Below are 23,870 nucleotides of genomic sequence, written 5' to 3'. Positions count from 1 at the left end.
GTTAAGCAGTGATGCAGCATGGTGTGATACTCTTATATTTGTGTCAGCATTAAATATCCTGATTATTCATTAATGTTCAGCAATAAAGCAAGGTTGTATTATATCTGAAGCAGATAGAACTACAACAGTTAGTATTCATCCATTTGTTGCCACATGTTGCTGCAGCCATCACAAGTCGTTTTGGCGCCATTACAAGCTGTTTTGGTACTTGTTGCAGTAAGAAGGAACTGTGTGTAGGAGGGTACATATCAATGACTCATAGCTATCTCCTTCCTTACTCTGGGTGATCAATTCTTATTTTTTCTAGTATGGTAGGTCGGTCTTGTGGTTGGATGTGTCTATCTGCCAGTGCCGGTCCTGGCCTGCACCCTGCCCTGTGACTCAATGCCCTTACTCACCATGGGGAATGAATTCTTATTTTTTCTAATATGCAGGTGAATCAGTATTGTGGCTGGATGTTTCTGTCTGCCAGTGTCTGGCCTGGCCTGCACCCTGCCCTGTGCTACAATGCCCTTCCTTACTGTGGGGGATCAATTTTGTTTATAATATTGAGGGTGCACTGGCGTGACTACAGGAGTGCAACCCCTGCGACCCCTTTTTCCTGTCTCCTCATATCAATTCAAAATGGTTTATAAAGGGTCCTTCCAACCTGGACCTCAAATCAAAATTAGTAGAAGCAGTGTTATTCCAAAGATGCAGCTACTGCTCATAGACAGCGCATTAAAATTGAGATTCCAGGATTGACTTTACTTATTGAGCAATTTAATAGACCTATTTCAATACATTTACAGTCATGTTTATATTTAGAGCAGGAAATTAAAGAAATTTGTAATCAGTTGATCCAAATATTTAGAGAATTCCTTTAAAATATTCTTCTTTTACAGTCTTATGAACACTTGTTGGTTTAGAAGCACTTCTTAAAATTTTACCATTCAGCATCTTTACTTTTATAAATAGACAGCTATACAAGGTTGCAAAAAAGAAGACAAGGCAGAAGATGAGTAACTCTAGACATAAACATGTGTAGTGTAGCTAATTGGTAGACTTTCATGAACTTAAGAGATATTCAGTACAGGTCGGAAGGGCAATTACTAAACCATTTTGAATCGGTATGGGGAGATCTTGTGAAACTGAGGCTGCTCGCACACTATGGTTGCAGCCAGAGAGAAAGCTACAGGAATGGTGAGAGGTTGGCGGGGGTAAGATGTATGTGTTTGTGTATGTATTTATGTATGGGTGTGAACATGGATGTGTATTTGTGTGTGTGTGAGCATGGATGTGTAATTGTATGAGAATGTCATGTCCTGCTCTGACCCCTGCACTGTGCCTCAAGGGGGTAGGAAGTTATGTACTCTGGTGAATTGCATCTTGTTCTTGTTTCTACTATGAGAGGGGGTTTTCAGTCTGTCTGCCAATGCCTGCCCTGTGCCGTGCTGTGCCTCTGCGGCTCAATTTCCTTCCTTTTCTCTGAGGGATAAATATTTTTCAAAGTTTTGGGGTAATTCAGTGTCCTGTATGGTGGGGCTGGATATGTGCCAGTGTCTACCTTCTCCCAGTGCCTTCTACTACTGCTGCTGCCATATCACCTTCCCTACTCTGAGGGATCAATAAAAGAAAATGGTCCAATTTTTGTAGAAGTTGAGTCCCATAGCATGTTGCCTGATTTGTGTATTCATTGGTGTAGTGCTGTTGGTGATCCTACAGTGCAAAACAGAGTGTGGCTCTATTTCTTAACTTTTGGATGGTGCTGCTGAAGGTGAAAGTGACCTCCCCCTTTGGGAACACTCCCCGTATGTTGTTCCCGAATAATAAAATGAAATTTGTTGCCTGAAAATTAATGTGGCAAAAACAAAAATTTCATCCAAATTGATTTTCCTTGCCGTGCAATCAGGATAAAGTCATTGCACGCTATGGATAAAATGAAAAGAGTTGGGTGGTTTAGAGTTTGTGACAAGATGATAAGTTGCAAGGAGACTGAAAGGAAAGACTCTTTATGGGTTTCATGAATCAAGTAACCATAAATTGGATGTCTTGGCAAGTTTCCTTGCATTAAATAAGATGGGAGAATTCAAGTTACCAAATTCTATGTTTGCGGGGTGGGGGGTGCAGTAGTACTTCCTCAGTTACTGTAAACAATACTATAGGATGATAATTCTGAGGACTTATGATGTCACATTCTATAATAGGTCACTGATCCTTATCAAATACTCTCAGTTGTGTTCAAGCTACATTTTTAGTAAGAAAGTGTCATCTGGTCAAACTTTCAGTTAATGCATGCAACTTCAAGTTTGTGCTTGAAGAGACTGCACTAAATTTAAATTAACTAATGGAAACAGAGAGAATAAATACATTTTTCAACTAGACACAAAGGGAACCAGAGAAACAATATCTGTTCATTATTTACACCAATGGGATTAGATGTTTTTGAAAATGTTACAAACAAATTGTTGTTTTACCAAACCTTTTGATGCAAAGAAAACAGAGCAACACTGTTTTAGACTAATTACTATTTACAGGTACATACATCTATGAAGTAGATTTGAATAAAAAAATAGCGCATAGACTGAAAAAGCTATGTAGGATTTTTATAGACGTGTTGTTTTATCCATAGATCTTCTAAACTGAATGGTTCACATCTTTTACATATAGTATTTTTAAATGTAATGATATTTGTGCATCAGTTTAACAAAATTACATTTCTGACTATCATATATTTTTATATTAGTGTGTAGAATAATGTATATTTCTGAAAGTGAACATAAAGGCCCATTTATGGCTTATTTAATAATGTATGGCTATTAGGAAAAGTAATTCTCTAATTCTCTAAATGAATGCTCCTATTTTATTAGTATTGCTTGTGTGTGCATTTGTGCTATTGTGGTTTATTACCAATGTCCTTATTCCTACTATAAAGTAATCATACTGTTCATTTTTAAAGTTAGGGATGCATAAACAGACTTGGGAAGCTTTCAGGGTTAGCTTCTTATAGGAGGCAGAAAAGGGTCCAGCTTTGATAAGGGGGTGGGTGGGACCAAACATTGCTTTCTTGCTTGACGATTAAGGAACTTAGAATTCATGAGAAGCAGGGAAAACCTAGGTGAAACACAAAGTAAAACCCTCAGCTCTGCAAATAAAAACATTTCTGGTAAATACGCATACTATATGTAGATATATATTTCAACGGTTCACACACATTTATCCTCCAGAAAGACCCCTTCACATTCTTAAAAAACTTTTCTAGGTGGGATATGAGCTCAGCTACAGTTAGGTAGTTTCAGTAGCGTACCTAGCGGGGGGCGGGGGGGGCAGTCCGCACCGGGTGCCGCTCATCAGGGGGGTGCCAACTTGCCGGCACCCCTCCAGAGACGGACAGTAATGTCCGCCGCTGGAGGAGAAGGCTCGCAAGGGAGCGGTATCGGAGGTCTTTAGCAGAGCCGGAGGTCTGTTAAAGACCTCCGATACCGCTCCCTCGCGATCCGCGCGGCAACTGCTGCTGTCAGCCGGGGTTTGTTGTTAGATCCCAGCGCACAGCACTGAAACCGCGCCCACCGCCGTCCGTGCCCTCTGAACCGGAAGAAGACAGAAGAAGAGGAGCGAAGAGGAAGAAAAGGAGCTGACTGCTGTTAGAAGAAAAGAGGAAAGGTAGGAAATCATTCAGTGAGAGTGAGAGTGGATTGGTGTGTGTGTGGAATGTGTGGATTGGTAAGTGTGGATTGGTAAGTGTGGATTGGTATGTGTGGAATCTGTGGATTTGTATGTGTGGATTGGTATGTGTGGAATCTGTGGATTGGTATATGTGTGGATTGGTATGTGTGGATTGGTAAGTGTGGATTGGTATGTGTGAAATCTGTGGATTGGTATGTGTGGAATCTGTGGATTGGTATGTGTGGAATCTGTGGATTGGTATGTGTGGAATCTGTGGATTGGTATGTGTGGATTGGTAAGTGTGGATTGGTATGTGTGGAATGTGTGGATTGGTATGTGTGGAATGTGTGGATTGGTATGTGTGGAATCTGTGGATTGGAATGTGTGGATTGGTAAGTGTGTGAGAGTGATGGGTGTTATGCTGTACCATTTCCAATGTCTTTTTCATTTTGCTCTAAAGTACATCATAACTCCCATCACTCTATACTGTTCCATACAGTGGCAGAGCTGGGAGCCTTGCACCCCCACCGCAGGACTCCTGAAAGGTAAGTGAACTTCAGAGGGGGGAGAGGGTAGATAGTTAGGAGGGGGAGATAGGGAGAAAGGAGTGAGACGGGGGGATAGGGGGTAGATAGGGAGAAGGGAGTCAGAAGGGGATGAGAATGGTTAGATAGGGAGAAAGGAGGGTAGCAAGAATATTGAAATAAAGAGTCAGAATGAGAGAGCAAAAATGAATGGATTAATGTGTGGATGAATTGTGTGAATGAGTGAGAGATTTAATGAATTTGTGAGAATGCATCAATGAATATGTGTAAATAATTTGTGTAAAGGAATAAATGATTGTGTGAATGAAAGTGAATTAGTGAGTGACTGTAAAAGTGTTTGTGTTAATCATAGGTGTATAGTTGATTTGTCAAAAAGGCAAAGATGGTATAAGCAGGGTGTTTATTGGACAAAAATGGCACAGGCAGGCTGTTTATGGGACAAAGATGGCACAGGTAGCGTGTTTATGGGACAAAGATGGCGTACACTCGGCTGTTTGGGAACAATGCTGACTCATGCTGGGCTGTTTGGGGGCAAAGATGGTAAATCCTATGTGTGTGTAATTTGGGTGCTGGTCAGGGTCTATGTGGGCAATGTGGGCGCTGATTTTTTTGAGGGTTATTAAAGAAAGCACTATTATATGTTCAGTAAATGTTATTTAAACGTATTTATTTTACTTATAAGTTATTAATTTATTTTTTCAGATTTCTTGTTGTTTACAGTTGACATACAGTTTACAAATTGGTGCAATAAATATTCTTGCCAACATAATTTTGTAGATGTCTTTACATTTGGAGGGGGGGGTGCCACTTACAGGATCCGCCCCGGGTGCCAAATACTCTAGGTACGCCCCTGGGTAGTTTAACTAGACAGTAAGCAGAGGCAGCTGGAGATAGAAAAAAAGAGTTTTCAGGAGAATAGATAACACTTTTTAAAAAGTCACTTGTTAGACAAACCCCTTTGAACTCGATTGAGATACAATTAAATAAAGAGCAAAATATTTTGGAAACAAATCGATGGCTAATGTGATTTTTTTAGAAGGGAGGGAGAAAGATTTGACAGGTATCTTGAACTTTATGAATAGCGATAATAATGTCCAAAATTACATACATTTTAATTACAGTATTTTAAGTATGCCAGTAGATCCCATATCATTGAATATACAATTGCTCAATAATGTTAGGACACATTAACATTTACTGGTACAGAAGAAGACCTGTACTTACCTGCTTCCACAGCCTGAAGCGTCTTGCCGACACTAACTTGGCACCATGTGGGTTTGAGACTGTGACTCCAACGTGGCCAAGGCATGCGAGTGCTCTGCAGTAAGTTGTTGCAGTAAGTTGACCACCCATGCTCAATGGCAAACATTTCTTATTTAAGGATACATGAAAAGTCTCTTCCTTCCTTTGTTATTCAGACACCTTTTATTATTAATTTACACATACTAACCTCTCTCATCCTATAAAAGCCTTCTTTACATCCCATCATTCTTAAAGATTACCGTTCATATCTCTTCTTACTTTTCCCTTCAAGATACTACTATGTAAATGCTTAACTTTCTCTTCTCTCATTTCTTTTGTGATATTCCTTTTTTTTTAATGTCCACGTGCGGAATAGGCAGCATTCCTGGTCTCATGTAACTCATGTTCCACGTCCAGCAACGTATACAGTCCAGGGGGTCACTATGACTGCTCACATGCTCGCAGAGTAGGGTGCATCCCTAGCCTTCTGTACCTCTCGTGCTGCATGCTGGCGGAGGGGTTGTCTTCACTTCCATTGAGGCCTCCTGATTCAGCACTGATCCTTCTACAGGAAGGAAGTAACTAGCCATCTGTGACCCTATATAGCCCCTTCTCTTACCTTAGTGCTTGCGTGTTCTAAGCTGTGGTGTCTGTCTTGGTACAGACATAATTTATCCCTACACTTGTATGCTGACTAGCTGACCCCACTTGACCTTGTTTGTACTCCGGCTTACTCAGCATGATTTTGGACTACCCTGTCTTTCTCCTGTCCCATGACCTCGGCTTGTTTGACCTAAGTGGATCTGTGCCACCTGCCTTCACCTCTGGACTATCCGACAACGTGTGTTCTACACTCTGGCTGTTACTGCTTTCGGTTTGCTTGGCCCTTGTGGTCCTATGACACTGCCTTAGGATCCCAACCTTGCTCCTGACACAGTGCCTACTAGAGTTGTTTTAACAATACAGACTTGTTCTCTCCTATATAAGGTCAATGCTTTGTGATAATTTTTCACTTTTGACACTAATGGTCATAAACTTCTACTTTTTAGGATACTCTATAACTCATAGACTGAAAAAAACAAAGTAAACTACTAGATAACATCAAGTTATTCTTAATTTAGATTCAAAAAATCTTTCCAAAATATTCTCAAGTACATGACAAGAAAAGCTATGACTGTGTGACACCCATAAAAGAGGGGGCATTCTTGTTCAACCATGCATTTTAGCATCAAATGATTTGCTTTGATTTTCTGACGACCACAAATAGAACATTAAAGATCGTAATGTGAAAGAATAAATGATAGAAAAATCGAACATATTTAAGTTATTTATGCTCCTCCTTTAAATGAATCGATTGGCTTGTTTATAAAGTAGCAGAGTGATGGAAGAAAATAACTTAATAGAGCATGGGTCCCATCTGTTTTTGACTTATCTTGTTAAAGAAAAGGCTGAATTCAATCCCTTTGCAAATTTTCCCACCTGAGTTCTATTATTATTTTTATTTGATAGCACATTCCTTCTATCTTTATCCAGCCATGCTTGAAACGATTCATCATTTGTTGTTACTGCAGCCATAACCACCTATTTGTCTTTAGCAACTGTACATTTCAGCCTTATTTATCATGTAATGTAGGGCTTGACTTTTCGAAAATGACATGTAATATTAGCATCCAATTTACTTTAAAAACATGAAAGAAAAGGGGAGACCTGATAGCATGAGTGCTGGGATTAACTCGTATTACATCATGTTGTTATGTGTATTGCTTATTATGATATGTCAAGGTCATGTCTAGAAGGAACATTTCCTCCTGATGTACTTCTGGTATGGTGGCCTTTCAGTCTTCTTCAAGGGAGTTGCCAAGGCTTCCTGGTACAAGAGTTTTGAAACTGACCCTTATCAACTGCGGTCTGTCCATTTTTCCTGATGAAAAGACTCAAACCTTAACCAGTCTTAACCAGATTCAGAAATGCTATATGCCTGTCCCATGGATGTTTAAATTCTCTCACTGTATTAGCCTTTATGTCTTCAGCTGAGGATTACCTCTTGTTCTAACATTTACCCCACTTTGAAATAAACGTTGCTCATGTACTTTGTGTAATTAAATGTTTCTATCACACCTCTCTCTCATTTATCCTCCAAGCTATACAAATTGAGATCCATGATTATTATTTATTTTACCAGATTATTTTTACCCCTCAAGCTATTCACCATTTTAGTAGTCTTTTTCAATGTCAATATCTTTCTGGAGATAAGGAGTCACCAGAACAGTACACAATACCGGAAAGCAGACTTGTGCAAATAAACCAAAAATGATGTGGACAAATGTTTCGATTTCTATCAGACAACAAATTTCATGTCCTGCCCTTTTTTGGAGTGCCTTTTCCATTCAGAAACAAAATTTATTGTCACTTACCCTAACTCATGCTCTCTCTCAATTCTGATTTACTCTCATTTTCTCTCTTGGCCTCTAAATGTCTCTCTACCTTCTCTGCAGACCACTTCTGTGTCCCTGTCTCCTTTACCACAGCTCTGCTTCTTCTCTTGCCTTCTCTTCCACGTTATCAGCTGCGTTAGTCATTTCTCCCTCAGTATTTCTGCAAAAAGGTGGTGTGTCCGTGCTCACCCTCTCCAATGATTGGAGGAACAGGGGAAAGGGGCCAGAATAGTGCAGACAAATAGTTGCTTCTCTTTCTTTGCAGATCTGTAAAAGGGTGAAGCCACAGTCTGCCCCACAGATTCTTCCCTGTTCCTCCAATAGGGGGAGAGGGTGTGCTTGGTGGCTCCGCCCTTCTGTGGAAGCACTCAGGGAGGCCTAGCTAATGGAGTTGAAACTAGAGAGAAGCGGACAAAGTAAAATACAGTAGAAAGAAGGCAGAAGAACAAGAGAAGGGAAGAGAAGTGGAGCTGCAGAAAGGAAGAAAATGACACAGAAGCAGTAGGTGGAGAAGGTACGGCGGCATGGAGAGAGGATTTGAGAAAAAGTGTATTTATACACCCATACATGTATTGAACAACAAACAAAGTACAGTGTATTTTTATGAGTGTGTGGTGTGAAAGGGGTTATGTGACTGTGGTGCAAAATGTCCATCCTGATAAGATTATTCATCTGGCTGCTATCAAGGCCAGACTGGAGATCATGAGGCGGCCCTGGCACTATAAGGCCGGTTTTGATGGTTCAGCTATACTTCTACCTGCACTAATATTATAGTTGAATATAATATGCTTAAGGAACAAAGATTAAGTAGGGATTTACTTGAACTGTAAATATCCTTAGATGTTGGGGACCTTAGTTTTTAATTCTCCATCCTCTGTGCTCTTCTCCATGGTAGTCTATTGTGAGTTGAAAATGAAACATAGCATTTAAACCCAAATAATGAAATTGTGTGTAACATTGTTATTCATAAACTCTATTGTGTCACATAATTATATTCATAACTTATTGTGGTACAAAGCATAACCTGCCCCAGCAGCCAACCTGTTATGTCTTTTTCACCACATTTAACTCAGTGGCTGACGCACCTAGAGGTTATAACAATATTACATTTATATAATTTTACCTGAAATACAACTTTGTTGTTCTGGAATTCATTAACAATAATTTGTCTTGACTTAGGTAGAGGTATAGAAATCATTATTCTTTTTTCCAACTAGAAATGTTGTATAATGCGTAGACTTGTGCATTCGTATTCGGGCGAACATTAAAACGAACATGAAGGGTGCGTTTTCGTTGTTCAGCCCGAATACTGAACATACAAACCTGGCGGCGGCAAAGCGTAGACGAAGACGAAGACACAACACAAAGAATCTTCCTGTTTGTCTTCGTCTACTAATCTCCCTGGTCCCTTCCCCATCTAGCCTACCTTATATATGCAGCATTACAGGGGTTAACGGAATCGGAAATCCATAGGTTCGCCGTCAGGGGTTAAAGGGCTGTGAAAACGACTCTATTGGCCGCCTGCAGGGGCCTCCTTTGGCATCAACGGCCTTTTAACCCCTGATGATGCAACTTGGCTGGCAGAGACCATTGGTCTCCCAGCTCCAACAGTTAAAATCCGTACGAACAACCAATAAAGTCGCTTGTACAGACCTTTAATTGTTGGAGCAGGGCGACCAGTGGTCTCTGCCGTCCAAGTTGCTGCACCAGGATTTTAAACGTCTGTACGAGCGACTTTATTGGTCGCCAGCAGGGGGCTCGTCTGCCATCAACCAATGAAGTACAGGTTTTTTTCCCCCACGAAGATAAACACAAAGATGAACATGAAGAGTTGGCCTGCGCCCAAGTCTAATAATGCATTCCTTTTATGGAAAGCTTCATGATATAGGCTGGGTATGATATCTTGCTAATTTGAAGCCAATCTCATTTCATGAAGTATGAACTACATTTCTCCTTCTGTCTCTGCAGTATGCAACCTGGCTTGTCTTGTGGGTTACTTGGAATGTGTTCATCATCTGTTTCTACCTGGAGGCTGGGGAACTTTCTAAGGTAAGCTACCATCTGGTAACAAGATGTGTGTTCTCCTTTCAGTGATTAAATAGAATGCTATAGTATGTATCTCAAAGGAATAATCAACTGATCTTGAATAATAGATTTCTATCTGGGGTCATGCTGTTGAGATCTTTTATTCAAGTTAAACATTTTAAATGTCCTTATTATGTGGCAAGTGAGGTGTGTATACTATAAATATTTGAGAAACATGAATATTTTCATTTTTTGTTAGGCAAAGGGTATTTGTGCTCCTTTTGATCCCTTTTATTTGCAGCAGTGTTGTCTTGCAGGTAGTGGTTGGGCTAAATGCTGTTCCAAGGTGTTTTTATAAAGCATTATTAGTCTTAATAAGGTATGTCACATCAGTTTCTCTAAATACATAAATTCCCACCATATGTTTATATTAATATCAGTTTCACAAGTGTGTTGGTGTACAAAGCCTTCTAGCAAAGGGTAGCCTGATTTTGTTATCATTTATTTAACTCAAGTTGTAATAAGGTGATTTCCCTTTAAATAATATTTGCTTTAAAAAAGTCAATTTTCTCTTAACACAGATCAAATAACCCTTTAAGGCTATTGTGCTGCATTAGTTGTCATCATTGGCACATTGGTTATTAGCGAGCCATTCCCATTTTGCATTCATCTTCTGCATTCTCAGCTAAGAATAAATATGACACCAAGCCATACTCATAATTTCCTCTTGTTACAAAATGACATGTCAAAGCTGAAAAATATATTACATTAAATTGGTTTAAAATGGAGAATAAAACATACCCTTCAGGCAAGTAATGAATTAAAGTATAGCTTTTATAGAGACGACACCGCAGGAGGTGATTTCATAGCATTCTTTTGTATTGGTAAAATTGAAACCTATTAGTATCACTTCAAAGAAGCATAACTCATACTTTCGTTTTATTATATATATATACTGTATATGTATATATATATAGTCTGACCAATGGGAAATTTACCATCTCTGTACTGTATATTTATCAATCTTGTCAGTTTGTTTTTTGTCTTCACAGTAACGAGATGGTTATATATTAGTAAGCTGATGTTTGTGTATAATGACATTAAATTCAATTTGCTGGAAAAGCAACTGCGCTCTAAACTGTACTTTGATATTTAATGATTACTGTTGGACAGTGTATCCAGTTATTTACAGAAGAGAACATTTATATATTAAATATACTGCAAAATCACTGTCAAAGCCCAAGTGCAGTCGGTTCTTCGTATGAAACAGAGTGGCTCTCTTTTGGAGTGCAGGGAAATATCCAGTTATCTTTCTTATTAATTAGTAGCGTAAATAATTGAAACCTTCTGAAATGGATATATTATTTGTCATGTATCTATTATCTATGTATTGTACTGGCCATATTCCTGAGAACCCACTAGTTTATACAGTGCTTTATCACAGTACATTGACAAAAAAGTCCAACTAGGCAGGAGTGGATGGGGCTACTTTTAAATTTCTCCCATGTTACTGTCTAAGGAAACCTCTGAATAAGCGATCCATTAGACATGCATAATTGTATGTGTTTTTAGGAATCAAACGCATGGAAAGAAATATAATATGCTTTTTTGTGTATTGCAAGTCAACTCATGCCAATACTGGAAAATGTAACATTTACACATAACACGTATTGTTCTTGCTTTAATCTTATTCTGAACAATTCATGCATTAAAATGATTATTTTCTACACAAACACCCGTAACATGCGTCACACTCAGTACAGACTACTGACATAGCGTAGCATTTTCTTTAACGTTAGCAAAACAGTTGTAGTAAGCACAGCTACAGAAAGCTTTTTGGTGGCCCCTCTGAAACAGTGAGAGTTTCTGGTTTTTTTTTTTATTATTTTGTATAGTACAGATATAGAGTTGTCCATTTAAGTAAAATAATGTCTGCCCATGGATACTCAATAATTGGCAGCCATAGGAAGTCACAGAGCCTTAGAATGTTTTACCCATTTGTGTGACCTGGATGGAAACAGGTCACCCAACTGGTGTCATCGCTGGGGTTGTTGTAAGTATTTTGCATAGAAAAGATCAGGCATGTCAAAACTGATCTGTGGCTGTTATATGTTTACATTAAAACAACTTCACTGATTTGAAGAACATACTATGTTGCTGCTTCCATCTTTTTTGTATGGCATTTTTTCATTGTGATTTGAGTGGAAGTGCCTTTCTATGATTAATATGGATACTGCAGATGCATTTGTATCAAACCTGTATTGAGTTCTGCAGCATTATACATACCGGTTTACGCAAGTTCATGTTTATTATTTTGTCGCTCAGGCCTAAAACTCCATTGAAATTAATTACATTGTAAACGTTGAATAGTGCTCCGTGATGTACATTTTAACTTCACATTAATGCCCATTTAGTAATGGAATAGTGTGATGGTCAAGTGTCCACATTATTTTGGTCATATAGTGTGTGTATATATATATATATATATATATATATAGATATATAGTTGATTTTGTAAGGTGTATGTGATTAATTAAATTTGATTAAATTGGATTTTTCATTATTGCTTGTGTGCGTTTTTAATGTACACTGTACAAAAGAAACACAGATGAATCTAGGCCAGTATGTTCTTTCACAGTGTTTCTTCATAACATGTAATGAAATCTTCACATTTAACCTCTATTTTGGGGAGTATATTCTCATTTTTGATAACTCTGCAGACACTTAGCTTTTTATCATCCTTTCGAAGGAAAAGGAGATGAAAGCCTTTTATATATAATAGAATTCCTCACATTGCACCTAAAAGTGAATAGAATAGAGTGAGGAAGAGAGAGAGCGAGAGAAAAAAACTTTGATCTTTAAATATGTTTTTCTCTTTTTACAATTATCAGTCATTTCAAAAAGGAGGTTCATTGAATGCAGTGGTTAAGGGTGCTGAAGGACCCTGTCTATAAGGAAACTATTTATATATAGATTGAATTGCTACATTTAGTGAAAACTGTTTAATATGACTCCATTTACTCATTTACTCAGCGCTACGGAATTTGATGGCGCTATATAAAACAATAAATAATAATAATAATTTACTGTTTACATGAAACAATGAGTTCAAGTACCGGATATCCAATCAAGAGGTAAAGGAAAATAAAGGTACTAATCTCGACCAACAATAGCCACGCCCCCTCAGTTGAGCCCTTGGGTAGGTGTGGCTGGCTGGCCTTGGTAGTGACAGGATTGACCCGCCTGAGTTTGGGGCAGAGTTTAAGAAGAGGTAAATAAAAGGATACTTATCTAAGGTGCCCTTCGTGGCCATGGCTGCTTTACCATTTCTGTGGTTCTGTTTTGCTGTGTTTTTCTTCTTTCTCATTTCATTTTCACAAATTATATATTGTAAAATACCTCACCAGGGTTGTGGACTTAAGAAGCGTTCCTGGGAACTGGTCTCAAATATCCATGCGCCCGCCAGGCTCCGAGTCTTCCATAGAAACCACTCTAGATGCCCCCAGGTATCTGTAAGGCCCCGAGGCCTGCTCGGAGCAGGGGTCTCCTTACCTGCTGTGGTAGTTTTTTGATAAGTGTTACCGCCTATTTACAATCTTTTGAAACAACTCCTGTCAGTAATGACTTGTTAAATAAGTCTGCTAACAGATAACTTTGGGTGTATCCCGTTTGGTCCCATGGATTTGTTGGTTTTTATTTACAGAGTCTCAAGTAGAACTTCTTCCTCTGCAAACATGCAAGCTTTACATACTATATATCCTTGTTTCTTCTTTGTAATTCACCTTCCTCTGTAGAAATTAAAGTATTTATTTATGCAGTCAGCTAGATCTTTATAATCATTAACAGTATATTACTCCCTTCAATTGTCTTTATTTATTTATTATTTTTTTCAGTTTTTCTCCTTTTACTTATATATTTTTATTTTATTACCTTTTTTGGTTAACCTGGCAATTTTCTCCACCATGAGTTTTGACACAAATATCATTAACAGTAAAGGTTTCTTTTCAGATAAATATAGGTATATAATAATTATGTATATTATTATAGCCAGGGGGAGATTACATTTTCATATCTGGGAACTCCTTTTTCTTTCTTCAGACAGGGGAGCAGCATTCGACCACAGCCTCACCCACCTAAGTGAGGGAGTTTAAACATAAAAGGATAGGCAGGGCTGCCATCAGGGGGTACTACCATTAGTGATATACCAGGACAGGCTGCCCTTGCTGTCTCACCTGAGAGAGCAGGGAGGCAGGGCTCCCTGTTTAGCTGCAGGGAGGTGGGGACCCCTGCTGAAGCTAGGCCGTCGCTGCCGGACGCATTTCCCAAGGCCAAACACGATGAGTCTGAGCGTTGGAATATTATGTAATTTCCCTGCACTCAGACATAGTGAGTGAGGACCTTGAGGGTGCAGAAGAGCTGGCACCAGCCTCTGCCCTCCTGAGCCAATAAGGGCAGATTGTATGAGTAAGTGTAAATAAGTATGTTAGTTTGTGAAAGTATGTTGCTGTATGTTGGCATGCGTGTAAGTTAGGATGTTAGGCTGTGTAAGCATGTTACTATATGTGTGTGTATGTTAGTATATGTGTGTAAGCATTTTACTGTGGATGTGTAAGTATGATTCTGAGTGTGTAGGTATGTTACTGCATGTGTGTTTAAGTATGTTAGTGTGTGTATGTTAGTATGAGTGTGTTAGTGTGTGTAAATATGTCACTGTGTGTAAGAATGTTAGTATGTTACTGTGTGGTTAACTACATATGTTTATGTAAGTATGTAATTGTGTGTAAGTATGCATGTTATTGTGTGTATAAGTATGTTACTGTCTATGTGTCTTTAGAAGGATCTTGGGAGTCTCAACCATATGTCTCGCAGGGGAGCCCTGTCATTTTATTATGTATAAATTATTTATGTATATTATTTATTAGAGTATACAGGCAGCGGTGCAGCAGCTTGCACAGAGATGCATTGGATAAGAAGAGGAGTAATGTGTGTGTATTTGTGTATGTGTCTGCAAGTGTACTGTTGTCAGTATTTATGTAAAGTGTTAGAGTCAGTGTCTGTGTTTTATATCTAATATACGCACTAACTCTAACACTATACATTCTGCTGTGACCTCAACTAGAGACGAATACATAGTTATTTTGACTTGATATTACAAATACCTGAACATTAATCCACTAGTAGGTTACTGATAAAGTCATACAGTGAAGAAACGGTGCGGTCCAGGTTGGAAGGGCCGTTCTAAACTATTTTAAAATGGCACAGGGAGACAGGAATATATCCAGGTCACATTATGTCACTTGATCCCGCGGTGAAACCGAGCCTCCGTACGGGAGGGACAGATGGGGTATGTATGTTTGGGATAAGTGTATGTGAACGTGCATGTCTATGTATAAGTGCATGGGAGCATGAATGTCTTTATATAGGTGCATGTGAGCATGAATTTCTATCCATAAGTATATGTGAGCATGAATGTGTGTATATGTGTATGGGAGCATGAATGTATGTATATGTGTATGGGAGCATGGATGTCTTTGTATAAGTGTGTGTGTGTGCATGGATGTGTAAGTGTTTTTGTTTGAGCATGTGTGTCTTACCATGAGATGTGTGAAAGGGAGTGTGTGTGTGTTCGAATGATTGTGTACATTTGGATTAGTGAGTTTGAATAAGTGTGTGTGTTAGCATGTATAATTTGTGTAAGTGTGTTTACATATGTGTGTCAGAGTGTATGTTGGAGGGGGTGGGCAAGGGGCAATGATGGCACAGACAAGCTGTCTGAGGGCAATGATGGCACAGACAAGCTGTTTGGGGGTTATGATGGCACTCATAAGAGGTTTAGGGCACATGTGGCACTGTGGGACATGTTGCTTGGTGAAGTTGGGGGCCCCAGGGCTCTGAGGTTTTTAGCTACGTCCCTGATTATAGCTGAACCCTTTTTGGAGGGCCCATTTGAAGTAACCATCAGGAGTGGGCTATGAAAGGAGCAAAACAGTCGGTGCTTATGCTGCTCTGATTTAACAATTTGTGAATTTTACTTGAAAAGTTATGGAACCACTGGTGTCTATACTAACAACCTACTTATGCAGACTTGCCTCCAAGTCTGAATGTGTCCATCCTTCCCATAGCAATCAGATTCAAATGTCATGTAAAAAAGAGGCTTAAGGTATAACACACAGAATGAGCTCATCGCTGAGGGTAGATTCATACTATTGAGAAATGGCATTGCATAAACAATTGAGCAATGAGCTTGTCAAGATACATGATATGATAGATGGACAATCGTGTAATAGCTCTATTATAGACTGGGTGAAAATCTGTCAACTTGTATTTTGCATACTTCAGTCAATGAAGTTAACATTTCTAAACCTCTGACATAGTTCCATTAAGGAGATGTTCTTTGGATATTCCAATAAGTATGCCAGTGAAGTTACATCTTTTACCATCTCAGCCCCTCAGGCAGCTAACTATAAGGAAGTAATTCCAGCAGACACTAATCCGAACACCAAACTTGTCTTAATAGGTATTTATCATTCATGACATTATTAGATACTTTTTACCCCATTGCCTTCCTTTTTTACCAGGTTCATTTATCAATTAACAGGGTTTCCCAAAGCCACTCTAACAATATAGACAGAGTAATAGAGGAAATAAATTGAGTCTGAAAAAGCCTGCAGGAAATGTTAATTAAATAAGTCTGGAACTTCCATCATCATGATTACCCAGCATCCTCATGGTATGTAAGGGATGCTATCATCAAAACAATATTAGGTACATTGAAATATATTTTTTTAAATGTTTCAGTATAAATGGATCCAACAGAAAACATGTTTAATTGTGTGAGATTCTTAGTTTTCTGTTCTCATTTTAGATTTTGTATTGTATTTACATAACCAGATTTTTCATATAGGTACTTGCATCCAATATAAGTAAAGGAACAGGTATGTGTTTTTTTTTTATGTCTGTTAGTTTGACCAGAGCTGGGCACTTCCAGTGTTTCAGGAAGTGTAGCATGCGCTACGACATTCTGAGTAGTCATGTGAGGTATATGTTACAATCCTTTTGATATATATTCACTAAAACACAGGAACAAGGCTCATTCGGGAGTTTCCTTATGCCAAAAGTGATGCTTTCCCTCCATTTTTGAGATGGGAAATTTTCTCACAGTTCTATTTATGACTAAAAATATTACATATTCTGTATTGGCTTGATTATAGGCTTCACCCGAGTATAGGCCGCACCCTAAAAGTTAGGTGCTTTTTTAAAGAAAAATTTAGATTTTTAGTGTAATAGATATGTTGGCACTCTCCCGAGATATGCTGCCGCTCTGCCCCCCCCCGAGATATGCTGCCACTCTGCCCCCCCCCGAGATATGCTACCACTCTGCCCCCAAGATGTGCCCCCCCCCCAGACTTACCAGTGCAGACTCCCGGGTGTCTTAAGGGGCCGGCGGGAGACATCTACGCAATACGCGTATACAACTTCCGGTGCCGGCACTTCCGCGTGTTAAAGTGCATCGTGCAGACGTTCACCGGCTGCGGTGATGCGAGTGTAAACAACTTCCGCTGCCGGCATGCCTGCACGATGTGCATTAGCAATCTCCCTTGCCGGGACTCCGACTGTGGGAATTCTCGGCAAGGGATATTGTTAAAGCAAATCGAGCAGACATGCCGGAAGCGGAAGTTGTTTACGCACATCGCCGCAGCCCCCGTGGAAAGTGCTGGCAGGGGAGGCTGTCTCAGCGTATTGGAGAGTAGGATGCAGGTCCTCTGCAGCGCTGCGGGGGATCTGTATCCTAACCCTCCCTGGCGCCCGGAACTGCATGTCCCAGGTGTCGGGCGATACGAATTCCACATTCCTGCGCTAAACCCAGAATATAAGCCGCATAAATACGGTATATCATATTCCCCAGCTTCCCTATGCTCTGTAGAGCTGTCTAAGTGGTTGCACACTTTTTAATGCCTTAACCATCTATTGATATGAATGGTTGCCCACTAGGCTCATATTCTGAAGTTGAAGTTCCAACTTCTGAAGTTGAATAGTCAAGCTGATGGTTAACTCAACAGACCAGACTCAACTGAGGTTACATGGCCTCTTATGCAAAACAGCTAGCATATTCAGTAAAATATGAGTTGTTTGCAAGTACCTACAACTACAAAGAAGGAAAGAGGGTATAGATTGATAAAGGGGAATAAAGAGATAGAGGGAAGAAAGAAAGAGAGAAGAAAACAAAGGATGTCATTTTAATGATGGACATATGCGCTACAATACTACTAATAATGCACTGTTTAAAACACCAATATATAATATTTCATGAATATATTAATTTAAATGTTAACTAAAATAATATAACTAGGGTTGAGGATTAACAAGACAATGTAACGTACTGGAATCCAGCAATAAAGCCAACAATTTCTACATAAGTTAATAGCAATGCTAGTTGAAAATTCATATAATTACCTAGCTGTCAATTAATTCTTCCTTCTAATGCTTTTTCAAATCAACATAATTGATCTTAATACCTTTCTAGTGCCATTGATGCATATTTAGTTACCATGATGTCAAGAATAGCAATCACTCAGCTGCTATGCAGAACATGTATAAGTGTGCAGAGAATGACATATTTATCACAAGGGCTGCTTAGTTTAGGCCATGATATGAGACTGCATTTCAGATAGTAGTGCATGACTGAATAAATCTTGGTGGAAATGGGCTTTTGGCTCAGGCTTCCTTGGGGATTCTCCTGCTCAACTTTTTGATCTCTGTACACTTTTGTTTCTGGTAGTGTGGTAAGGGGCATTGACTAGTGGTCAGTGCTTAACCAATGCTTTGTATGTCACTGTTTATGGTAGATATTTATATAAAGAATAATTTATTTATATAGTAGATTTAACCAAGGCACTCCTTACTTCTTGTTTCTGTTACTCTCTGTTGTCCTGTAATGCAATACTTGTTATGAGAGCAAGGACACTGCTGAAATAGTCTGCCCTATAGGAAGGCATCACCCTTTTTTTGCTCACTTGCACCATTACAGAGGAGACCTCTCCATAAACATAAACGGGCAGTTCAGACCCAAAATGCATGGCAAGCCTCCCCTGCACGAACAACCACAGACATTTGTCTCTCATCAGCCTCTCATAGGCCTCATCAGTGTGGTATGGCTGAGCCAGAGACCACCTGTTCTACATACTCTAAGTGTTTATTGTGGTTTATGTATGGAAATGGCATAGGTTGTTTTGGCTTTCTTTTGTAGTTTCATTTTACTTACAGCTGGAGCAGTTTAGGGCTTTTGAAGAGATCCAGATTAGATTTTGCATTGCAGGACCACCACCAGCAATATGTGGATTTGGATTCGTACAAATTTTAATTTTAACACATTTTGTAAATAAGTACGAATATCCGAAAGTGACAAGGGACCCCCAGCGAACAATAAGCTACAAATCTTTTGTTTGCATTTTGTTGCTTTCACACTGTCACTCTATTTTTTTATACTCTTACTCTCTTATCTCTCACAATCTCATTCGCTTTCTCTCAATGTCTCCCTACCTTCTCGGCCGACCGGTTCCGTATCCCTGTCTCTCTTCTCTTGCCTCTTCTTGTTCTTCTGTCTTTCTTTTGTCTCCTTTGTTCGTCCACTCCCCCGATATGAGCTTCGTTATCCAGGTACCTGGATGGAAGGATTTGAGATACTGTCCCTATGATGCATACCATGGCTCTGCCCTTTACTCCTTTTTACTCCATGAAGCCAGCATAATGCAGAAAAGAGGTGCAGAAATGGGAAGAAGCAGATGAAGAAAGAAGACAGAAGGGCAAGAAGAGGAAAAAGCAAACGTGGAGTAGGAGAAAAGGAAACAGGGACATGGAAGTGGTTGGCTGAGAAGGTAGGGATACATTGAGATAGCGTGTGAGACAGTGAATGAGACTATGAAAAAGAGTGTAAGAGAGTGTGAGTGTAAGAGAGTATGGGGATCAGTGACAGTTTTGTTTCCAAAGAAAAAACTATCCGATTTTTGTCTGGAAAAGAGTTAATTTGTTGTAATTTTACACTTATACTTAGCAGGCTTTTCATTAGCTTTTGCAGACGAGTACAAGTTTTTTCAAAGCCTTTTTTTTTAAAAAAAACATCACTATTTTTTACAATGTTTGTATTAAATTAGATGATAAAAATAATGGTATCTAAAGAAAGCAATTACCAATGTTATTTAGGTCTCTACAAGAAATTACGCCTAACTTCCTACTCCCTAATGGATCCTTTATCAAAAGAGAACAAACATTGCGAATTGTTCTTGGAATTCTTGTTTTCATGACGATTTTATTGTAATAGTTGTGCCTTGACCCATAATCGTAAAACAAATATATAGAGCATTATGACCTTTAAATATTTGTATATCTATCTTGTCTGTTAGAAATGATAGAATATAAACAAAACAAATGTATTAATGTATCACGTCTAAATTTCCATCAATTTCCTAATATAAATTAAGATGTCAACGCTTATTTGTTGTATTGTTTATTTTGTATAGTCTCCTTATTGTAACAAGGCTAAATCATCTGCTGCTGCACTATAAATAATAGTGAGCAAAATCAATTTGGATGAACGAATGACCAAAGATTTTCGTGTTACGCATGTTCAGGGGAGGGCTGGCAGCCTAAGGCCTGGGGGGCAAATCTAGTCAACTGGCCCATTGCACCATCAAAGCGGCTGCGAGCGACATTGAAAGTGGCCGTCGTGCGGCAGTCACTCCACCAGCGCCTGCCTCAGCTCTTCATTACACCCCTTTTAAGACGTGGGAAGAGGAGCTGAGGCATGGCCATTGGGTCTGACAGCCGCATGATGCAGGGGCGTACCTAGAGTATTTGGCACCTGTGGCAGACCCTGTATGTGGCACCCCACACACACACTTTAAAACTGCATAGTTTCTATGGTTAGGCAAACATTGACAGGGGTACAGCATATTTGTTATCATTATATACTTAGGGATTACACAGCACCACCGTCAATGTGTGCCTATACATTGAGCCAGACACTGACAACCCCTATCACTATATACTAAGCCAAACATTGATGTGGTGTAGGCTTACCACTTTAGTGACTGGCATAGTATATAGTAGGGATGCACCGAAATGAAAATTCTGGACTGAAACTAAAAATTCAGCATTCACTTGGCCAAAACAGAAAAAAAAACAAAAACAAAAAAAACTTTAAAATACTTTATTAAAAGTAACACCAAAATTAGACAAAAAAATCAACAATAATATTAACACATATACATATACATATATATATATATATATATGTATATATATATATATACACATATATATAACAACAATCACAATCCTATCATGCCCAGGTTCTAGCATGTGCTGGCTGACTTAGCATGATAGGAGTGTGATTGCTGTTTGCAATTATATATATCAATATATATATATATATTAATACTGTCATTGAATTATTCTGTCCAATAAAAGTGTTAACACACCGAAGTTGGACCAAAAAATAATTTATAACAGCAATCACACTCCTATCATGCCTAGGCAGCCACTACATGCTGGAATCTGGGCATGAAAGGAATGTGATTACGGACTCCCTATGCCAAGCTATCCCCCAACACTTACACATCCATGCTATCTGGAACCCTCATTCACAAACATTCAGCATAACACCCATCACTCTCACACACTTACATTCAGCATAACACCCATCACTCTCACACACTTACATTCAGCATAACACCCATCACTCTCACACACTTACATTCAGCATAACACCCATCACTCTCACACACTTACATTCGGCATAACACCCATCACTCTCACACACTTACATTCAGCATAACACCCATCACTCTCACACACGTACATTTAGCATAACACCCATCACTCTCACACACTTACATTCAGCATAACACCCATCACTCTCACACACTTACATTCAGCATAACACCCATCACTCTCACACACTTACATTCGGCATAACACCCATCACTCTCACACACTTACATTCAGCATAACACCCATCACTCTTACACTTACATTCAGCATAACACCCATCACTCTCACACACGTACATTTAGCATAACACCCATCACTCTCACACACTTACATTCAGCATAACACCCATCACTCTCACACACTTACATTCAGCATAACACCCATCACTCTCACACACTTACATTCAGCATAACACCCATCACTCTCACACACTTACATTCAGCATAACACCCATCACTCTCACACACTTACATTTAGCATAACACCCATCACTCTCACACACTTACATTCAGCATAACACCCATCACTCTCACACTTACATTTAGCATAACACCCATCACTCTCACACACTTACATTCAGCATAACACCCATCACTCTCACACACGTACATTTAGCATAACACCCATCACTCTCACACACTTACATTCAGCATAACAACCATCACTCTAACACACTTACATTCAGCATAACACCCATCACTCTCACACACTTACATTCAGCATAACACCCATCACTCTCACACACTTACTAATCCACTCTCTCCTACCTTTTCTTATTTCACTCTCACGTTTCCGTTTCCTCTTCCTCCTCTTCTTCTTCTTCTACTTCTTCTTCTTCCTGTCCTTCCGGTGCACTGAGCGCGGAAAATGTTGGGCGTGGCTTCAGTGTTGTTGCCGCGCGCACCGAAACGGGAGGGGGCGGTCCGCCCCGGCTGCCGCTCATCTGAGGGGTGCCACCATGCCGGCACGCCTCCAGAAACTGGAGGCGTGCCGGCATGGTGGCACCCCTCAGATGAGCGGCAGCCGGGGCGGACCGCCCCCCTCCCTCCCCCGCCAGGTACGCATGACGGCCGCATTCAATCCTGCTCGCGGCCGCTTAGTTTTTAACTTTGCGGCCGCAGCCGCATTGAATGTCTGTCTGCCGGTCGTCCGTCCGGCCCACCGGCCCGGATTTAGGGCGGCCTGGGGGGCAATTGTCCCCCTGCCCCCCGGCCCAGCCCGCCCCTGCGCATGTTTGTCCAATGTTGCATTCCTTTCTTTGTTATTCTGACGAATGGACATTCAGATCAGAAATCACTAGTTATGACTTCTCCTTGGCTTAGTGCCAATATGAAGGAATCAAGCCACCTAGCCAGAATACAGAATCCTAATGACGGCATTCCTTTTCTAAACATCTATGCACAATTAGTAACCTCATACACTTGCCTTACAAGAAGGAATCATCTGTTGCCTCTTAGATTGCATAGGTTCTATAACATGTAGCAGTCTATAGGTTAAACTTTTTAACAAAACTCCAGGCGATCTTGAGGGAGTCATCAGTTAAAATATTTGTCAAACTGAGTGGCTCTCTAAGCCTTGGAGTTATCCCAGTGCTTTTATTAATTGATACAGTGTTCTTTTGGGGGAGCTTGCCTCTCACCCTGCAAATCAACCCAGAAAAGCTTAAAAACTACCATCACAATAAGCTTTGAGCATTGCTACATTCATTATTTATAACTAAAAGCTGAGATTTGTGGTGCAGACACAATTATCTAATAATTTACCTGTCCTTAAAATCTCTCCCCTGTACTCAGCAACCCTTAAACACTTTAAAAACAACTAACAACTTGGCAATAGATGAGAGAGTATTTATTTATCTATCTATTCAGCACTAGCATATTACACAGTGTTGTACAATTTGAATAGGGTGGTTGACAAACACCCAAACATATGCAGTACAGATACAACAGGAGCTGAGGACCCTGCCCATGATCCTGCTATTTAACTTTATGGAAGTTCCATTCAAAGCTCCTAGCAAGAACGGTGGGCTTATAAAATAGGATAATGGCAAGAAAAACCATGGAGATCTAAAAAAAAAGACGTTTAAATACCTTGAGGTGCCAAAGTAGAGGTGAAGCAAGCCATCTATATGCAGTGAGCCTGTTTAAATGTTGTTAATAAATATACATATACATACGCTTATAGACTTTGATGATTTGCAGCTGTAGCC

The 23,870-nt window shown here is 39.6% G+C and overlaps 1 protein-coding gene across 1 annotated transcript in view; it reads left to right on the top strand.

The window, feature by feature from the left end:
• Positions 1 to 23,870, top strand: part of NKAIN2 (sodium/potassium transporting ATPase interacting 2) — a 261,254-nt gene that overhangs the window by 121,190 nt on the left and 116,194 nt on the right. The window contains exon 3 of the mRNA XM_053461246.1: positions 9,836 to 9,916. Within this exon, the coding sequence (XP_053317221.1) occupies positions 9,836 to 9,916 (81 nt within the window). The remainder of the gene's footprint in view (positions 1 to 9,835; positions 9,917 to 23,870) is intronic.

The sequence above is a fragment of the Spea bombifrons genome, chromosome 3 (assembly GCF_027358695.1).
Source record: "Spea bombifrons isolate aSpeBom1 chromosome 3, aSpeBom1.2.pri, whole genome shotgun sequence".
NCBI classification, from domain to species: Eukaryota; Metazoa; Chordata; class Amphibia; order Anura; family Pelobatidae; genus Spea; species Spea bombifrons.
The sequence above is the reverse complement of the archived record's forward strand: the minus strand, read 5'-3'. Positions and strand labels throughout refer to the sequence as shown.